The sequence below is a fragment of the Mycetomoellerius zeteki genome, unplaced genomic scaffold (genome assembly GCF_001594055.1).
Source record: "Mycetomoellerius zeteki isolate Tzet28-1 unplaced genomic scaffold, Tzet1.0 scaffold235, whole genome shotgun sequence".
Lineage (NCBI taxonomy): Eukaryota > Metazoa > Arthropoda > Insecta > Hymenoptera > Formicidae > Mycetomoellerius > Mycetomoellerius zeteki.
The window spans coordinates 10,489-29,074 of record NW_017257211.1 but is presented as its reverse complement, the minus strand read 5'-3'; the positions used below and the strand labels follow the sequence as shown (position 1 = coordinate 29,074).

General features: G+C 31.0%; 3 protein-coding genes across 3 annotated transcripts; 2 read left to right on the top strand and 1 right to left on the bottom strand.

Annotated features, from left to right (window-relative positions):
* Nucleotides 1–12,422: 12,422 nt before the first annotated feature.
* Nucleotides 12,423–13,677, top strand: LOC108723439 (uncharacterized). The gene is made up of 3 exons (XM_018449218.1): nucleotides 12,423–12,751; nucleotides 13,274–13,491; nucleotides 13,614–13,677. The coding sequence occupies exons 1-3, from the start codon at nucleotides 12,589–12,591 to the stop codon at nucleotides 13,617–13,619; spliced, it is 387 nt and encodes a 128-aa protein (XP_018304720.1). The 5' UTR covers nucleotides 12,423–12,588; the 3' UTR covers nucleotides 13,620–13,677.
* Nucleotides 13,678–13,740: 63 nt separating this feature from the next.
* Nucleotides 13,741–14,100, top strand: LOC108723436 (uncharacterized). The gene has a single exon (XM_018449214.1). The coding sequence runs from the start codon at nucleotides 13,741–13,743 to the stop codon at nucleotides 14,098–14,100; it is 360 nt and encodes a 119-aa protein (XP_018304716.1).
* An 805-nt stretch (nucleotides 14,101–14,905) lies between these two features.
* On the bottom strand, nucleotides 14,906–16,749 carry LOC108723438 (putative nuclease HARBI1). The gene is given in 5 exon segments (XM_018449217.1): nucleotides 14,906–15,249; nucleotides 15,334–15,466; nucleotides 15,468–15,598; nucleotides 15,914–16,139; nucleotides 16,226–16,749. Coding segments are annotated over 5 exon segments (1,230 nt in total). The 5' UTR covers nucleotides 16,633–16,749; the 3' UTR covers nucleotides 14,906–14,916.
* Nucleotides 16,750–18,586: the final 1,837 nt, after the last annotated feature.

The window sequence follows — 18,586 nt, the reverse complement described above, 5'->3', positions numbered from 1 at the left end:
TGTGTGTGTGTGTGTGTGTGTGTGTGTGTATGTGTGGAGTGCGTGTAAATATGTGATAATGCACACAGGTATAATAGAAAAGGAAACTAACGACTTATTTTTAAATCCATCATAATTGGCGTTTTCAGTTTAGCATCATCTGAATCATCAGTATCAGTATCAGCATCATTACTTTTGCTTTCGCTTGATAGCCCTATTTTAATAGAGGGGCTGTATCTTTGTGTAAGGACTCGTTGACGCTTAACAAATTTACCCTTATCAGATTCCGATAAATCTGATATGTCTAAGGCCTTTTCCGTTTCCTCTTTAGCTTCTCTAATAGATTCTAGACAATATAATAAAATCACGAAATTGAGAAATTTAATAATTTGAAATAAGAATATGTTTCTTTAATAGAGATAGAAATCAACATAACTTATTTGAAAATATATTTGGACATGCATATATTACACTCATATTAAAAAATGTCTATATTAACATTTATGACAATAGTAGTTTCAAATCAATTTTAAAGCACAAAACTTAACAAAGTAAAATAAATTTCAGTCTGAATAGATTCAAAAGAAATTTAAATATTTCTCTTACAAAATTTTCTATTTAAAAATCAGACTTATAAAGAGAAATAATACAAATAAGAGACATCGTTATTTAAAACATGAATATGTTTAAAACATATATAAGGAAAATATAATGAAATGAAAATGTTTTTTAATACAATCATTTTTAAAGTAGTATGACACATCAAAATTTTCCAAAATTGTCTAATTTTTTGTTAAATTTATTCTGCTGATTTCTTTTTGTCATTTTCTTTTGTTCTGTGAGATTAACAGAAAAAAAGCTTTGCTTAAATAAATGCCGGATTTTCTTAGTATATATTTTATGATGTATTTTATATAATACTTGATAATATCATCATTTTATAATAGTTGATATTTATATTTTTGAATGAGTTACAAATCTGAATGAAGCAAAATTTGAATCCAATTTTTGAGGTCCAAGTTTGATAACCCTTTCATTTAATGAAGCAAAATTTGAATCCAATTTTTGAAGTCCAAGTTTGATAACCCTTTCATTGTATGGAAGGTATTAAAGAAAGAAGATACCAAATATAGAAAAAAATTAAATTGAAGTTTGAAAATTGAATTCAAATCTTACTTCGAACAGGTACAATTGTATTACATTCGAAACAGTATCACCTTATCTTATATTGTGTAGTACTGTCAGAATAAAAAATCCAAAATAAATAAAGTACATCATAAAATATGACTGATACATCGGATATATCATGTACAAAGGACATTATATATCTAATATTACAAAACATATATTACTAAAATTCGATATTTATTTGAATAAAGTTCTTTTAATAATTCAAAGAGAAATAGAATCTAACAAGAAATTAGAATAGAATCAAATAAAAATAGAAAATTAAAACATTTTGAAAAATTTTGATATACTTGTAATATAAAGATGTGTAGAACACGATACGTACTGCAAAGTTTTAAAATTTTAACAGTTTTGTATGTGATCCATGTGTCAGTCGGTCTCTTCTTCCTTTCCAGATAATCACTTAATTTAGATTCATCTTGAGGCCATTTGCATATACTGGCAAATCTAATTGCTTTATCATTTTCTGTGGATGTTTTAATATAAATATTTTCTAGCCATATGGTACAAGCTGGCACTGCATAAACAGTTGGCTTAGATACCTCATACACAGACAGTTCTATTACGGCATACTGTAATAAAATATAAATTTTGTGCAGCAAAAAATGGATAAACATTTTGAAAATGATATTATAGTAATTGCCTTAAGCTATGATATCTTTTATTAATGTCATGCAATTTAAGAAAATTAAATTCTAAGCATAACATATTATATTAGTAACACTGCATTTGGAAACATCACCCAAGTGCTCCTGTGTGTCGTTTTATCCTTGTTGTTCACCCAATATTAAACAAGGATAAGACGACACACAAGGGCACTCGTTTAAGGTTTCCAGACGCAGCCTTAATATTATCTATGGAACGTACAGAATAATATTAGTTAATATTATCTATGGAAAAAGACAAATATATATTGTGTAAACTAATTGTAGAAATGCATGACAAAGAAGCATTTCATAACTGATAATTATAGATCCATGGATATAAGGATCATATCTGACAAAATTTTTTTTCTAAAAAGTCTACGTGCATATATATATATATAGTTTCATAAGTGAAAAAGTAATAAACTTACCCGTTTATCTGCAGGTATTTTTATAGCAATTTCTTCGGTCATGTTGAATCACATTCTTTACTTGCCTTACAACAAATAAAAAACATAAATAATAAAAATATAAAGCGCGACATAAAGTTATTATATCAAGATTATGTTTAGATTCCTACTTCTGTGCCACTCAGGTATCACTCTATCCTTGTTTACTAAACAAGGATGACATGATATAATACCCAGAATCGCGTTCGACTCTGTCAATCAATCGAGTATTATTTTATCCTTATTCCGAATGATAAGGATAAAAGATACTCGGAGTCGACAGTCAAGTTTTGAAATGCATCCCGGGGAGCACCCGCAGGTATGGTATAGGCGAATTAGTTACGAACACGTCCCCCAAGAATCAGTAGGTGTGTTTTTTATTGCTACACTTTCTGAACTAATACATACAGTGCAATAAGTTGAAGTAAAAGAAATATACGTTTGCTTCACTTTAACTTATTTACTATATACTGTAATTTGAAGGGTGCAGTAATAAAAAAATTAATTTAATGATATCAAAATTACAAAGAAAATTATTTGTTTTATATTTTTCTTTCTTCTAACAATAACATTCACTGCAAGAAGTTTTCTTATAATTTTAATCTTCGCAAATAATTTTAATCTCCAGTTGCTCTGAACGTAATAAAAAATGCAACGTAATAAAAAAGCAATATAACATCCTAATATAATAATCTTTACATCGTTACATTTAGTTTACGAACATACCTATATTTATGCCAAACATGAAGATCGCAATGATATATAAACAATTTATTTATCACATCAAATTTAGGTTAAATATAGGATATATATAGATCGCCGACTCAATGCACGATGTGTATATATATATATGTATACATATATATAAAATCAAGTATAAATCAAGATTATAGTTAGGCTATGTTCCGAAATTCGCTGCCTAAAGTACTGAAAATGTATAGTATACGTTACGTGCATTATAGGGTTTCAGTACTAGCAGTAAATATCGGAACGCAGCCTTAATTTAATTAATTATTAGATATTAATAGAATAATTAATAGAAATGGCCTACTTTGATAGACTTACTCGGCACGAGTAGCAACGGTCGCAATCGACTATCCGTGCAATAACTAAACACAACGACGGAAAACAACAGAAGACTCCAGAGAGTCTAATACTTAGGTGAGGCGAGAGGCGCCAACTGATCACGTGATCAACTATCTGTGATTGGTCAGGATATTTCTTGTATTTATACGCCATGTATTACGCGTCATGCAAAAGTGTGTGCTGCAAATGAGTAGAGAGAGTGATAAAGCAACAAACTATGCGGACTTAACTGTTGTGGATCGAATCTGTGATCGCTCGCTGCTATTGATGTATTCTATCATTTAGAAGGAAAGCAGTCGAAAAGATTGCTTTAGCCGCTTTAGTCGCTTAATTCTGGTTGGTTAACGAAAATACGCCTCAAGTAATGTCATACATAACCTCAACAGTTCTTTAAGTGTTACGTAATATTTATCATATTGAATAATAATAAATTATATATTGGAACTGTTTGAAAAGGAAGTGCGTTCACAATTTGTATAAGGAACCTGAAATTTAAGAGAAATTAGAAACAAGAAGAAAAATAGCTAATTACATCAAAATGTAGGTAAATAAAACTTGAAAGGAATTTATTTATACATTTATTAAATTAAAAGTAATATTGAGTGATTCATTGTAAATTAAACTATATTTCTCAGCACGAGCCAAAGGCATGAGGACCTTAAAATCAAAAGTAATTTGTAGAATAATTTGTTCACTGTCGCGGAACTGCGTTCGAGAATACCATAACCTTGAGTATTTCAATTAGCGTGTTTGATGGTATTCTCGTGATTGAGGTTCTCGCGTGAGATATCCGGTAAGCTCGAGAGTAATCTTTACAGTGAGACTTACACGGACTTTATATTAAGCTTCGAGAATAAGCACTTTCCCTCTTCGACTCGAGACTGATCCTTTGATAGAGCTCGAAGAGAGGAAGCTTCTTTGAGAGAGTCGACTCACTTGATGATGGCTTGGAGATAGTCGACTGCCTTGATGGCGTATATTAGCCATAAATCGAGATGTGTGAGATATCCGGTAAGCTCGAGAGTAATCTTTACAGTGAGACTTACACGGACTTTATATTAAGCTTCGAGAATAAGCACTTTCCCTCTTCGACTCGAGACTGATCCTTTGATAGAGCTCGAAGAGAGGAAGCTTCTTTGAGAGAGTCGACTCACTTGATGATGGCTTGGAGATAGTCGACTGCCTTGATGGCGTGTATTAGCCATAGATCGAGATGTGTGGTGAAAAAACAGGTTAACCAACCTTGGTACTATTGCAACTTATAAGCGGTGGATAGCCACAACTACTCTTGTCTTCTCGAGAGACGGTTATGCGTATGAGAACCACACTGAGCTCCTTTAGAATACCTGTAACTTCGTAATATATTCGTGAGTAAACTATTTAACGAACAGTTAGAATCTTCGGGATGGCACAGCCAAGAGCGCTTCTTTTTTTTTCCAGCTGAGAGCGACGGACGGGAACGGGCTAGTCTCCGCGCAAGCGCACACGCCTGGCGCCCGTATTCCTACGCCTGCCCTTCCCCTTCGACAATGTTCATGGATACTGCTTCTAGTAACTACACGTTAGCCCTTTGGTTCTTTTAACATTCGTTTGCCCTTGTTTTATTTATTGAATAAATTATATATTGGAACTAAACAAAGAAATAAACGTGTCTATAATGTCTGAAAAGGTATTTTAATTTTGTTTAGTTTTTTATATTTAATAAGTACGAAAAAACAAATAATACCCAAACAATACAAAGTCTAAAATTGTGACGTAAGACTCTTTGAGTCATCTTTTAGACGCAAAAACCTTATGACCTCTTATGACCCGATTTTAGACACTTTTTGTTGTCTAAGTACGTAACTATACTCTGCATAAGTATAATTTATCCTACAATATCTCAATATATAAGTGTTCTAAAAACGTAATATTTTGATAAATATATACATTAGGAGAGCCTTCTCTCCCTCAATGATCTTGACCTTACGGGTACGGTTAACGCGATGCTGCAAATGCTCTGAAGCATTTCCTGATTGATTGACCAAACGCTTCGATGCATTTGTAGCGAGACTTTACCTTCCACAGCCCTTGACATATGTTGTCAAGATCATGACCCTGAATTATCTCTAACAGGCTTCTGCAGCATGCTTTGTTAAAACATTATTAATAAAAAATATTCATCAATAAAACGTAACTTTTTGGACACGTTTCTGCTCCGAAACAAATTCTCTTTAAAAACGAATTATTTTGTTATATAATTTTTGTGTTTTTAGAACAAAGAATGTATTTTTATAACAGAGAATTTTTTAATAAGTACACAAATTCTTTTCTTTTAAAAAATTTTCTGCTTTAAGAACATAAATTATTTCCTTACATATAATTTCTGTTTTATATTGATTGTTGGTAAACTTATAATAATTTAAAATATGCAAATTATATTCATTACACAGTTAATCACAAAGAAAATTTTGTAAATCCACGTACGAGTTCACGTAAGAATTCACATTTAAATATCAAAAGGTTCTGGAGAGATACGAAAAATATATTACGTTTTATTGATAAGTACTTTTTTGTTCATGACTTTTTAACGAAGGAGCAGCACTAACAAAAGTAACTTGTTGAAGATTTCTCAGAATCATAATCTTGACAACATATGTTGAGATCAAGGTCATTGAGAGAAACTAATTCTCTAATGTAATGTATATTTATCAATATTTTTGTAATTATTATTATTAAATAAAGTATGGATCAACGTTAAATCAGCATATATTAATTCGACGTTGATCGAGTAATCATTTCTAGATAGGTTACTATTGTTTTCGAATTTAAACTATTTTAGCAAAAATTTGTATATTTTATTAATTAATATTACATATGTATTACTGTTTTTTTTAGAAATCACGAAATTCAGAATGGAAAAGAATAAAAAGAAAATCCGATCGAAATCTTGATATTTATTTAGAAGAGGAATATTTTGAAAATGTTGCTAAAAAGAGTGCTTATTGTTTAAACAAAAACCATTGTAACACGGAACAGTCACCTGTATGTTACAATAAGTAAGATGTCAAAATTTATGTAATGCTTTCTCAGACAGCACAAAATATTTATGATAAATATTTATTATATGAAAAATATTCATTTTTTGAAACGTTATATACATATTTTATATGTTTCATTTTTTGAAATGTTATATACATATTTTATATACTTCATATATTTTATATGAAACTTTATTAAAATACTATTAAAATGTAGACAAATATTTTATGTTATATTTGTGATAAATATAAATAAATATTTCTGATAAAAATTTTTTTGGATTATAATGTGTGTGTCTCATTAAATATTTTCATAGCATTTACTGTAACATTTACAATAAATATTTTATGTTTGTAATAAATGTTTATGACCTATGCAATCTAAACCCCAAAAATATTTTAAATATTTATTTTACAAATCATTTCAAATAAATGTTATAAATATTTACAAATATTTTGCAAATATTTTATAAATATTGTGTGCTGTCTGGGTTCAGAAACAAGATTATACATTTTGGTCTTATTTCTACAAACATTATAACAGAATAATTTTTATCCTTTCAGTAATGAAGCAGATGGTAATATTACTTATCAAATTAGGAATACAGCTTTTGTTTCTCAAAATTATGATCATCAAAACAATTATGCTCACCAAAGTAATTATAATCGGACTCATAATTATACATATGTAAATGCCACACAAGAAGAATCTGTTGAAAATGTTGATTTAATTGAAATACATAATACAGTTTGTGACACAAATAAAAGTAATAAATATGAACTAGATAATGCTTCAATTGTTAGTATTATCAGAGATTGCGAGTCTGAACATAGTTTTGTTCATGATGAAATTTGTGAGTGGGAAAATACACAAGATCAAAATACGTTTTCAAAACATTGTAACACGAATAATGAATCTGAACAACTCGATTTCAAATTAGCTCAACATCTTGCGCAGTGGGCTCTCGAAAAAAATATAAAACTTAATGCACTATCTGATCTTCTAACAATTTTAAGAAATAGTAATCATCAGTTCCTTCCTAAGTGTGCAAAGACACTTCTGAGAACTCCAAGAAACACAAAATCATTTGTGAAAAAATTGGAAACTGGTGAAGAATTTTGGTATCGTGGTATTCTCTCTGATTTAATGACTGTACTGTCCAAAGAATTAGAAAGTGTCTTATCTGATGTAATAGAAGTTGATGTATTTTTCGATGGTTTTTCACCTCACAATAGTGTACGACGGACGTTATGGCCAATTGCTGGCTCCATAGTTGGTAAAAAGGAAGTTTTTATTATAGCCATATGGTGTGGAGAAACTAAAAATCCATCAGATCTTGATATTTTTTTAAATGATTTCATTAACGAAACTCTAGAGTTAATGGATGGTTTCACTGTACGAAACAAACACTATAAATTAAAAATTAGAAATGTTATCGCTGATGCACCTGCTAGAGCATGGCTCAAACGTGTCAATCAATATGGCAGAAAATTCGCTTGTGAAAGGTATCTAAAAATTCTTACTTTATCTGAAACCATGTGTTTTTATGTAATAATCGTCATTTAAAATTTTTTCAATTTAATTATACATACATTTTGGTATTTTTTCTATCTATACTGAAATAATAAATTAATTCATTTTTATTTTGTATGGATTTAGAAACAGACTTTGCAGTTTTTAAAAGCATACAGACTATAGACACATGCTAAGAAACTTATTTAATAAATGCATTGAAGTAATTAATTAGAACATTGTGTCGATTTTATTATGTATACGTTTCGCCTTTTTTTATTTAGAAAATGCTTCAAATATGCTCAGTTTTATTTAACGTACAAATACTATTTAAATCGAATTGACTAATGATACTTAAAAAATACTATTATTAAAAGAAAATTTCAAAAAATATATTTTTTTCTTATGTATTTCTTATGTATGTTTTAAACGTTAAAAATATCTATGTTTTAAATTACGATGCTTCTTATTCTTTTTGCGTGTCTGACTTTCAAATTATAAGGAAAATATTTAAATCTTTTATTGCAATTGTAGGAATAATCTTTATAAATGTAAATCAATTTTCTTTCATAGAAAAGAAATGTATTAATAATGTCTTTTTTTACACTTATATGTATGGCATTATTGCTGATGTTGCTCAATTATTTATTATTTAATTATATTATTTATTATTCAATTATATTTATTTTATATTTTGATAATGAACAACTTTATTTAATAATAATAAAAATAAATACAAAAATATTTTTTAGAACATTTGAGATGTATTAGAATAAATTATACGTATGTAGAATATATTGTATTTATTTTTATATCCTTAAATATAGTTACCTCTTTTACAAAATTATGTATATAAAAAAATTTATAGAAAAATTTACAGTAGTGACACACAAAAAATAATTATCAGTTTAATTGATTTTGTAGTAATAAAATTGAGATCCCAGCGAGTAATGACTCATCGAATCGATGTCGAATTGATAATCATTTTTTTATGATTCAGAACTTTATTAAATAATATTTTAAATTTTCATTATGCTTAACTTATGATCATAAGTTATTATTTTAAGAAAAAAAATTATAGATATGAAAAAGCAATTCTTAATAGACATAAATCTATGATATATAACAATGTTGATTTACAATATTAATAATTTATTATACAGGTGCACTATTAAAGGGGAATGGTTCGGCAATCGAATAACATATCCTCCTGATAAAGAAGCACCATTGCGGACGGATGAAACTCTTTTTGAGCAAACTCACAAAGAATATCATAAAGGAGTAAGTCCTTTGGCTTCAAGACTTAATCTTAAACTTTTGAGTCAGTTTCCCTTGGAATCTTTTCATCTCTTTTATCTTGGAGTTATGAAAAGAATTGTTTCAAGATTATACTGCAGGAAAGCTAGCAAATACACATTGTCTAATAATATCATTCTTCATAGACGAGTATTGTAATTTCCTAGAGCCTTTTTTTCCGTCAGACTTTGTTAGGAGACCACGTAGATTAAGCGATTGGAAATATTTCAAAGGTACAGAGTTCAGAAGACTCTTATTATATGACAGTTTTCTAATTTTTCAAAAACTTCCTCAAGAAGTTTATCAGAATTTTTTGTTATTTGCTTGTGCTGTTCGAATATTGGCTGACCCTATGTTGATCAAAGACTATGCTACTGATGCAGATAAATTACTTAGATTATTTGTAGAGCACAGCTGTCAAATTTATGGATTGGTTTTCGTAGTATACAATGTTCATCATTTGATACACATTGTTGCGAATTGTCAGTTACATGGAAGTCTTGAAGAATTTAGTGCTTTTAAATTCGAAAGTTTTTTAGGCCATCTCAAAGACTTGCTCCATACGCCAGGAAGAACACTTTCACAAATAGTCTGCCGTACGATGGAGAAAGCTAGACTTTATCCTTCATTTGTAACAACTGAATTATCATTGGAACAATGTCATGATATTAGACCAACATTGGGTTGCCAAGGAAAACAATATAAAAAAATTCGAACATCAGATAAGATGTTCCGTTTGAAATCTGGCGATGCCTATTGTCTCACAAAAGCCAATGAAGTAGTTAGAATTGAAAACATTATAAATTGTACTGACAACATTTATTTCATTGGTAGAAGGTTCAGAGAAAAATGTGATCTCTTCTTTTATCCATTTCGTTCTAGTTGTTTCAATATATATATTGTTAATGATCTTGGATCACTAAGAAAATGGTGTTTAAATGATATTAAAAAAAAAGTATTATAGTATTATTGCCTCTTTCTGAAAAATTTGAAAAAGATTATGATCAGATCAATTCAAAGAGTGTGTGTCTTCCAATACTTCATTCTGAAATCTAAATATAATATATATGTATACATTTAGAGGAGTGGAAAGTGTTGTAAGTCATTTATTAATTATAATTTTGCGGGAAAGGTTTTTTTCAACGTACTTGTATAACATATAGACTATACATATAATGACCCTCAAATCTATATAGATTTAAAAAGATAACTTATTACACACACACACGCACGCGCACACAAATTGTTTTCACCCCTATACATATATGGTACATATGTAAATTACTATATTTTTAAAATAGATATTTTTGTATTAGATTTATTTTTAAATATTAGATATATTTTTAAATATTAGATATATTTTTAAAATAGATATTTTTGTATATAGATTTAATAATAAAAATAAAATAGAATACTAAAAAAATGTATCTGTTTATTTATTGAATAATTGTTATTGTTTACAACTACAAAATAGATTGCATGCAGTGCAGCTTGACAAATTTAAAAATATAAAATTTAATTAAATTTTAAGTTTTATGTACTTTATGATTCTTTCCTGAAATTTTTTGTGAATTATAATGTATCTATTTTTACGTTATCAAACTATTAAAATTTCAACGTGAATTCTACGTAAACTCTTCCATATAGATTTCAATACGTATAATCCATGTGGAATTACTGATGACATTTAACAAAAATAAAGATAGGAAATAGTAATGTTGAATTCACGTGGATAAATTGACATCGATTTTCACTCTATACAATCCACGTGGATTCAACATTACTATTTCGTATTTTTATTCCCGTTAAATTTCATCAGTAATTCCACATAGATTGTACGTATTGAAATCTATATGGAAGTGTTTACGTAGAATCCACGTTGAAATTCTGAGAAAAATTTATTTCGATTTGGCAAGGAAATGTCAACGTTGTATCCACGTGGATATTATGTGAATAAATTTTTAATCCACGTAGTCCACACAAAACACGTAGATTCCACGAGGATACTACATACGTGTTCTCATCGGGTATCTCCCGAATATATCAAGTACTGTTCAAAGGTTGAGACGGACGCGACACAGATCGGACAGAGTTGCACGCATTCCTCGGTGGGCAGCGTGTTGTCGCAAACTTCGCAATCAACCGACGTATGATTGAATCCTATTCGTACGTAATGTCTGATGGTGTAATTATACGAGCTACGGTCAAATGGGGATTTATCCACGTAGCACTCGCGACAGATCTGCGTTTTACTAATGTGATGCTGATAGAAGGAGGTCATGCAACAGATTGCTGTGTCCAACCAAGCTCTGAACGGGACGTCCGCTGTGATGTGGTTACGCCGCTCAGCTCGATACGGTGGACACATAGGTGCGAATGAATCGTACTTATTTAGGATTAATATTATTATCGATTGCAGTTCAGGAACGAATGCGTGTTTGCAAAACGTAGATAGAAAAGAATTTACTGTATGCACGAGGCCAGAGAAGGAAACCGGCAGAGCTATTCAAAGGACCAACGCTCGTTACTGAACGGATGACTCCCTGCTGGGCCGACGGAAGACGCCCCGTGGTGCAGGCGACGGTTAGTCTCGAACTTGTCGTGACACGTTCGTGCATGCAGGAATCTTCGTTATACCATGCCAACATTTACACATATATATATATATATATTGAATGTATGCACTTACCTTTCGATGATTTGATAGCGTGAAAGTGATATGTAGGCTCGTGCGGAGTCGATGGTGGCTGCAGCTTCCTTCCTTCTCGTAGCGTGGTTGCGGAAGGGTATTGGTTTCACTCTTTATTATTTATCGCATAAGTTTACTGCCGCGTTGATCGATTTATTATTATTAGATTTAGGATTCGGGCACTCGTTAAGAAACTCAACATAGGATATAAACAATGTATTTATTAACTAACCGATACAATATTTAACTAAAACTAATGTTAACTCTTATTTGGTTATCAAAAGAAACGTTTTCTAGAACAATGGTTTGGCTATGCGTTTTCACTAATGTTTAAGACAGCGTATTGTCGTAAAGGTTTGTCGCGCAGGACTTACGTCGCGTACGCGGAGCAGCACGAGGTGCTTTTATTTTGGATATCTCGCCACTACTACTTGGCGCGCGCTCGGAGCGGCGTCGGTTCTCCCACGCGCGGGCTACTCCCACGCGTGCGCTATTCCCACGCGCGAGACGGCGCGTCCTGAAGGGGTGCGTTCGGAAATCCTACTCGGAGTAGAAATCTTACCAACCGCCGTTCGGAAATTAACTCGGGTCGTACAAAACTGACTTACCAGTTGCGTTCGGAAATATCGAGTAAAGTCATTAGTTGTACTCTAGAGTAACTTTTTCAACCTCTGAATTTTCAGAGGTTAACAGAGTAAATCCCACTATTTTAGCGGGAAGTAGTATGGACGAAAGGATGGAACAAAACGAAGGATGGACATCAACGAGAGATGCTACTACCGTAGCATCTCTCGTTGATCCAATTGTGGGTCGTCACGTTCCATATCGTTTGGAAAATGGAGATCTAATTATTGAAAATAATATTCTCCTATTAATCGATCAATTTGGTAAGTACAAATTTTTTTATTTTCTGTAGTCATTCTGAATATTAGGTTATATTTTTGTATGTATTTAATTACATTTGAATTTAGAAAAGAAAATGTTAAAAAGAGACCGATTTCTGCCCGTGAAGGTGAAATAAATAAAATGAATAGAGTTTCCTTTTTGATATACATATTTTAACCTTCTGAATATGATAACGTTAATAAAAAATCCGAGGCGAATATAGGAAACATCTAAAAAATTGTGCATGAATATGATATATTTACTTAAAGTTCAATATTTTTGCTTAACTTTTTAGATGTTTCTCAAGCCACAAACTTTTTAATAACTTAATTATATTTAGGAAGTCATGCCTTACACTCTTTAAGAGATATCTCATGAATACAACTGCTATATAACATATACATAAGACTATTACAGTGTTTATGTAATATATAGCGTTTATATATAATGTTAATATAGCAATTATATTTGTTGAGATTATAAAATGAACTACAACTCAGGCTACAATTCTTGTTTTGTTACAGATAATTCAGTTTGTGCATGTCAAGCGACTCCAAATAATCTTATATTATTGGAAATTCTTCCTGTGTCTACATTATCTGATTCATCAGCTTTATCTACTACATCTGAATCATTAACTATTTCGATGCCTACTACATCCAAATCATTAACTGCCTCGATGTCTGTTACATCCAAATCGTCAACTACTCTGATGCCTACTACATCTAATTCAAAGCCACAGGTTATAAAGTCAGGTTTAAGTCAGATTACAAAAAATAGTACAAAGTGGTCAAGAGATGCTACACTTTTTTTAATTGATCAATGGAAAAAAAGTTCTTCTAAATTTACAAGTACAACCATTAGGAATGAAGAAGTCTGGAAGAATATAGTTAAAGAGTTGGAAAATGTCGGTTTCACTGGATATACTTGGAAACAAGCTGAAGACAAATGGAAAAATATACGGAAAGGATACATGAAAGTAAAGGATAATATGGGGGATAAAAGCAGTGGTGCAGCGAGAGTGACATGTAAATTTTATGACGAACTTGACGAAATTTTTAGAAAGAGTCCAAGTGTTGAACCAATAAGTGTTGCATCTTCTCATAAGTCGAATAATTTGCCAGCTGTAGACTCTGATTCCGATTCTGACAAAGAAAATTTAAAATATCAGTCAAAAAAAAAGAAAACTAAACTTCAGAAAGAGACTATTTCAATGTTATCAATCTTTAAAGATGATGCAAATGTAAGAGAAGCAGCTCGACAGGATCGGCATAGGGAAACGTTAGATGCTTTCAATAGGGCTATTGATTCTTATGAAGCTCAAATGCAAAAACTAATTGATAAATTGTGAGTTTATTTTTATTAAAAAAAACAGTTAATTTAATTTAACTTGTTTTCGCTGCAATATTGATGTGCGATTTAATAAGACTTCTTTGTATTGCTAGTCTTTACTACGAATGAGTAATTCTTGTTTTATTTTTATATTAATTAAAAGAGATTATATTTATGTGATATTACATTTATTAAAATTGTAGCGAAATTAAAAGTTTCTTTTGTTTATTGTTATATCTATTGTATAACATATTATATTAAGTTTAAGCTGCTAAGATTTGATAGTATTATATATGTGTGATATATTATAAAATGCAATATTATATTTAATAACTATGTTTACGAATGTACTTGTAACCAAATGCAATTTTTTCTGCAATTGCTTCTTATAAATACTTTTTAATTTTTTTAAATGATAAAATAAACCAGGCAGTCTACGTATTGAAATGTTTATCTGCTTAAAGTAGTTTTAGGTTTCAAAACTTGTTAACATTTTTGTTAATTTGATTATAAGTTTTTATATGTTTAATACTTAATATTATAATATAATTCAAAAAATATATTTTATGATAATAAAGAAATTAAATTAAAATTCCTTTTATGTCAAACTTATTATTTAATTTATATTGATCCTAATCCTGAAAAAATAAAAAATATGTTATCCGAGGAAATTTAGACATGTACAAAAATTGTAGAAATTTTATGTCCACTATATTTATGCACGAAATATTTATGCACGAATATTTTATTATATTAATAAAAATACTTTATTACAAGTAACTTTTTCCAAAATACATTATAGCATTAAAACATAGTATGTTGTATAGATTTACTTTTAATGTCTTCCTGAAACTTGAAGACATAAATAATTTCGTTTAATTTCACCGTCAAACTCATGTCTTTCATTATTGAATTCATCTTCATTACCATCATTATTTTCTTCTACATAAAATTCTCTTCCTTCTTCTATGAATTCTTCTATATCATTATCAATGCCTTCCAGGCAGATATTGTGAAGGATACAGGCTGCAATAATGAAAAATGGTATCAAATCTAGACGGGACATGTCCAAAAATTTTAATCGCCTGAATCTTCCCTTTAAGAGACAAAAACTTCTTTCTATAACTTGTCGTTTTTGTGACACTACTTTATTAAAGATCTTCTGTTCCTAAATAATCAGAATTATTCAGAAAGTAGAAAAATTTGGATATTTGTGTAGGCAAAATTATGTTTCTATTTCTTAAAGACTTACTTGTGTAAGATGTCCATTATTTCGAAATGGAGGAACACACCATGTTAAAACAGGATATGCTTTATCACCAACAACAAACTCGCCATTGGGAAAAAAAACAGATCGATCATTTTGAACTTCTCTAAATAAATCTGAAAATTCGATAGTCTCCTACTGATCCTGGATAACCTGCAAAGCAATCTGTGAAACGTAAATCTGCATCACAGACTGCCTGTAAAACTACAGCGTATTGTAATTTTCTACACTTATAATGAACAGCAACTTCCTACAAATAATTAATATTTACTTTTAAGGCTTTCATGGAAATTTTCTATACATAAGCTATATGTTTTACAAGTTATTTCTGTATCCAAATCTGTTATTAGAATGTCAATATTTCGTGAATATAACAGTTCACTTATTAGTATCTAGCTGTTTCTTGCTCTGATACTATAAGGAGTGAAGTGCAATGTTCATTTAGAAACGAGGATAACTCGCAAAACATATTATACATTCTAAGTATAATATATCAAAATATATTTTCTTTTCCAAATAAAACAGAATAATTTGAATCACAGCCAAATGTTAAAAGTAAAAATACCTCAGAATTTGGTTTCTTTATAAATATATAGCATCCATCAATACTTCCTACTACACCAGGCATAGGATGTTCTCCAATAAGCATGAATTTTTCCTTGGAAGTTGTCAATTTTTGACCCATAGGCCATCTAATAACTTCATTTCCAATGCTGTTCAAAGCTTGGACAACACGGCGGACACAGTCATTCAGAGAAGACTTGCCTAAATCAAACTTTTCACTCACAGATCTACAGAAAAGCATATGTATCTATTGTAGATAGATATTAATCAATGTTTAGTTATTTTTACATTCAGTGTTAAAATTGCCATATACCTAAAAGAATCTGGTGTACTAAGAAGCCAGATTGTTGACAAAAGCTGTATGCGCACAGATATGACTGGACGTCCTAAAGCTTCGGGATCAAATAATATTGGTCCTAGACGATTTTCCAAATTTTCAAAAGTTTCAGGCATCATTCGAAAATGATGTCGAAATTGTTTAGTAGTATAACGAGGAATTACATGTTCAACGTAACCTCTTATACGTGCAGGTTTCTGTTGTTTTCCTCGAATTCGTCGAATATTTTCAATTAAAGAGATCTTCTCATAATCTTCATCTTCACTTTCATCACTTTCGATTTCTTTCATAACATTCAAAAGTATTTCTGATAATCTGCGGCCAGCTATTACCGCAGAAACTAATATTTTATTTCGGCGCCTTCGGCGGACTGATTCAAACATTGTTGTTACCAATTGTTACCTCCTATGCGTTCGAAAAGTCGTGCTACTCTGATCGAGTTTTACGTTTATCCATACCCAACCTTACTCTACCTGACGAGTAGATTTCCGAACGCACCCCAGGTGGTGGGGCTTGACTCTGTCTTCCACCACCCTGTTGCATCGATGCCTCGTCTCTATGGAGGGGATTCTTACGTTCTAGAGTGCATGCACTATAGTTATGAGTACTATGAGTACGCTAAGTGCTGTGCTTACTTATATTTTAGTCTTAACCTTATACCACTTACTTATTACTTTAATATTTTAAAATTAGTGAGGGTCTTACGTTGTCGGATGTATTAACAATTGTCTTCTCTTAATTCTTCCCTATATCGCGATTGTCTATGCGGTTTCAGCTGTCTGCTGTTGTATACGTTACCGTCTTCTAGTAAGTAAGCATTAGGACGAATTATGCCTTCCACCCTGTATAGTCCTTCAAACGCTAAGTGAATTTTACGCGTGGTTCTGCGACTAGCATAGGATCGACGGTATCTTTCTCCAAACATATTCGCCTACTTGGTAAACTTGACCTGTTCCAAATTTGTTAAACTGAACTTTCTTTTTATTCGCAGCTCTTTCAAGAATTCTACTCGCGATTTCTATTTTGTCTACCCTATCAAACTCTTCATATTGTTCCGGTTTTAACACGGGATCTATTTCTAAATTTATTACGCCATCCATATGGAATTCATCTGGCGAAAATCCTGTACTTGAATGTGCCGTTGCGTTAATTACGGATTCTGTTATAATTATTATTCGATCCCAATTAGTATGTCTTTTGCTCGCGTATGTCCTAATAACGCGACCTAATTCGCGCATTGCCCTTTCGACTGGGTTACTCTGCGGGTTGTATGGTGTCGTTTTCCTTATTTCAAATTCGTTATCGTTTGCAAAATCATGCCATCTATGTGTTAGGAATTGACCTCCGTTATCCGTTAATATCGTTTCTGGTAATCCGACGGTTGGAAAGTAATCTTTCACTAAAATTGTCATTATTGTATTTAAAATTTGATTTTTCATTGGATATAATTTTGTGTATTTTGAAAAATGATCCATTAAAACGAGTACGTATTAAAATTTATTATTTTCAGATTGTGGCATAAATATCCATCGAAACTACTTTTCCTGGTGCATCTAGCAGTTCATAATATTGATCCCCTACCGTTGCCCTGGTATAGTACTTCGTAGCTTGACAGATCTCACAAGACGCTACTACGTCCCTAGCTATTTTATTTATGTTATCTATCCAAAAATATCGCTTCGCGAAATTAATAATTTTATCTGTTCCAAAATGTAAAAGTAACTCGTGGATCTTGTAAACTAGTTCCCAGCTTATTTCTGGTGAAACCATTATTCTTTCCGAGAATTCATCTCTGTACACGTCTGCCTAGCTGGCCCCCCCACCTAACTAAATCTTAATGAAAAAATTATGGAATAATGCGCTATTTATGCGCTATTCATATCCGCAAACAAAAATTTTTGCGCTCCTTCCGTTTAGCTAAAAAAAAAAATTTTTTGTGGAGGGGCTGAGTAGGCAGTCAGTCAGCCCCCCACCCATTAAAAATAATTGATTTGAAAAATTAAATACACAGGATTTATGCGCTATTTATGCGCTACTATTTCCAAGCGTTTTCGATTTTTGCGCTGCTACCCTTAAGGCACTTCCCTCTTGGAGCAAACAGACATATTCACCCTTAAATCGTTTAAAATTGCAAAATTAAATACTCTGACTATGCATAATAATTCTCTGATTTATGCGCTACTATTTCCAAGCGTTTTCGATTTTTGCGCTGCAACCCTTAAGGTACTTCCCTCTTGGAGCAAACAGACATATTAACTCTTAAGTCGTTTAAAATTGCAAAATTAAATACTCTGACTATGCATAATAATTCTCTGATTTATGCGCTACTATTTCCAA